This window comes from Alligator sinensis, unplaced genomic scaffold, assembly GCF_000455745.1.
Source record: "Alligator sinensis unplaced genomic scaffold, ASM45574v1 scaffold134_1, whole genome shotgun sequence".
NCBI lineage: Eukaryota > Metazoa > Chordata > Crocodylia > Alligatoridae > Alligator > Alligator sinensis.
Genome location: NW_005841920.1, coordinates 570634 through 573163, shown reverse-complemented (window position 1 = coordinate 573163; position 2530 = coordinate 570634). Strand labels below are relative to the sequence as shown.

Below are 2530 nucleotides of genomic sequence, written 5' to 3'. Positions count from 1 at the left end.
CATCCGGGCCTGCTGACTTGTACCCATCCAGCTCTTTCAGGAGCTTCTTAACTATTTCAGAACTAACCGTAGGTGGACTGGTGCCATGTGGACGTCCGTCAGTGATCAAGGTGGGGGAATTGGCTTGGTCGGTACTTAGAAATACTGAAGTGAAGAGCTCATTGAAGAGCTCTGCTTTTTTCCCCGCGTCAACTGTCCTGATTTGTCCTGCAGGGGCCCTATGTTGCTCTGAACTTTCCTTTTGCCCGCTATATACCTGAAGAAGGACTTTTTATTGTCCTTGATTGTTGAAGCTAGCCTGAGCTCAAGCCCTGCCTTGGCCTGTCTAACTGATTCCCTGCAATAGCGCGCCAGGGAGATATATTTATATATCCCAGTTTAGATTTGAAATATTTTTATGTTAAATTCAGGTTGACTAGTGGCCCTCTGACAAGTACCCAAATATGTTTTGTTATCTATTAAACATGCACAGTTTTGTTCTCAGTAAAATATATAACTAGTTCTGCAGTCAAATACTACATTTGGCACCAAGCTAAATGCCTAAATGCAGGGTTCCCCAAAAGATAACAATGCTTGGCTTTTCTTTTTTTTTAAATTTCCTTTCTTTCCTCTACTTTATCTATTTTTCATTTATAATCATAGTCTTTGTCTTTTCATAATACATTTTAAAAGAATACTCAGATACCTAATATGGATGAAAGTGATTCCTTTTATTGCTAATGGGAGTTGTATGTACAAATCATAACACTTCTGATGACAATACATCTTTTACAGATTTTTTCCATTTGAACTACAGTAAATGCAGACCTTGTTCAAGAAAAACTGGTGCTATGCTAGCTGCAAAATGTTCAGTATTTCAAAAATAAAAATGTATCTAACTTATCAAGCAAAATGCATGCTCTTAATTTTACAGATGCTATAGCATCATCAGTGATTCCCATTTTAATTTATTTAAGAACTGGCAAAAACAAACAACATTGTGAAAAAATCAATTATATCTTCTTTCTAAAGGATAAATCAATATCCTTTCATGGGTTTGAAATGAGATAGGGGATAATTCATATTTTTGAAACTGCTTTATGCTATTTCAGAGATAGGACTTGATCCATTTATGAACTTTGTTTGAACTTTTTAGGTCTGGTTACAAGGCTGAGATATCCAGTGACTCCAAAAATGAAGCCTGCACCCACTACTGCAGGATTCAGCTATGGTAATCAACACCTCTCTTACATTACCTAACTTTTTTTAGGTGGCATTTCATTTAATAAACTAAACTGACACAACATATGAAAAACGACAGAAGTTTGTGATTTCATATTGTCAATCTGCATTTTACTTGTGTTTCCATGGTCAACCATTAAACCCCCCAGAGAAGATGGTTTCGGGGCCCCACAACATGGACAGCAATGCAAGGGTGGTTGAAGGAAGTATGTTGTCAGGGAGAAGTGATGGAAAGGTTCAGAAAATATATACCTGGCCCTCTACAAGTATTCAGTGCCCCGGTGGACATTCTGATATTTGCTTCCATTAGAGGGTCATACCTTGCCTCTCTTATACAGGCTCTTAAACTTCCCCTCCTCAAATTTGGCCCCTCCATTTCTTAAACAAACAAGGGAATTAAATGCTCCGGCTCCTTCTTAGTATTTCAGACATTGCCCAGGCAGGTTGTACAGCTTCAGTGAATGGGCACAGTCTTAGATTATAGTGGCATGCTGAGCCAAGTCTGATAATATCAGCATGTAATAATGTTGTGTTGTGTTTTTTGGGTTTTTTTAAAGGGTTTTTCTATCTCAATTAGCAGCCCCTAATAAATTGTAGCTGTTTCATAATTTATCCACACTTTAGGTGATAAGAACTAGGACACTTTCAAACTGGTCATAAGGAGCTTTATACCCAAATCTGTAAGCAGTTCAACACCTTATTCTATCACCTACATTCAGTGTGCATATATATATAACAGTCCTTGTTTTTTCTTACAGAGAAATGGGAAATTAATCCATCAGAGCTGACATTCATGAGAGAATTGGGGAGTGGTCTTTTTGGAGTAGTGCGACTTGGCAAATGGAGGGCACAGTATAAAGTAGCCATCAAAGCAATCCGAGAAGGTGCAATGTATGAGGAGGACTTCATAGAGGAAGCTAAAGTCATGATGTAAGTTATTGTTAAGTACTTTATATAGCAGACTTCAGATTTCTGATACCGCGTACCAGAGGCAGATCCAGAGCGGGTGCAGCAGTGCAGTGCAGCTGCAATCCCTTTTTGGATTGGACTGCACCATATGGGAGTCTCTGGGGATTTTTTTTAAAGTCCCCAAAGCAGTTAAGAATCCTCCCCCTTCCTCTCTGAACATCCCTCCCCTTCCCCACTCCCCCACTTTTCAGCTGCTACTTTCTCTGCTATCCTAGGGGCAGGGTAAGCTTCAAAGCCACTCGTGTCCACTCCACCAGCTACACAGGAGCTGGACGGAGCAGTAGCAGTGATTTGATTTTTTGGCCAGAGATCCACTCCTTGTGCCTGCTCCTGGGGGACT

The 2530-nt window shown here is 39.9% G+C and overlaps 1 protein-coding gene across 4 annotated transcripts in view; it reads left to right on the top strand.

The window, feature by feature from the left end:
- TEC (tec protein tyrosine kinase) overlaps positions 1–2530 on the top strand; it is a 79603-nt gene that overhangs the window by 67968 nt on the left and 9105 nt on the right. For all 4 annotated transcript variants that reach the window (XM_014517651.2, XM_025198347.1, XM_006019003.3 and 1 more), the window contains 2 exons: positions 1136–1210; positions 1980–2151. In XM_014517651.2, coding sequence (XP_014373137.1) covers positions 1136–1210; positions 1980–2151 — 247 coding nt within the window. The remainder of the gene's footprint in view (positions 1–1135; positions 1211–1979; positions 2152–2530) is intronic.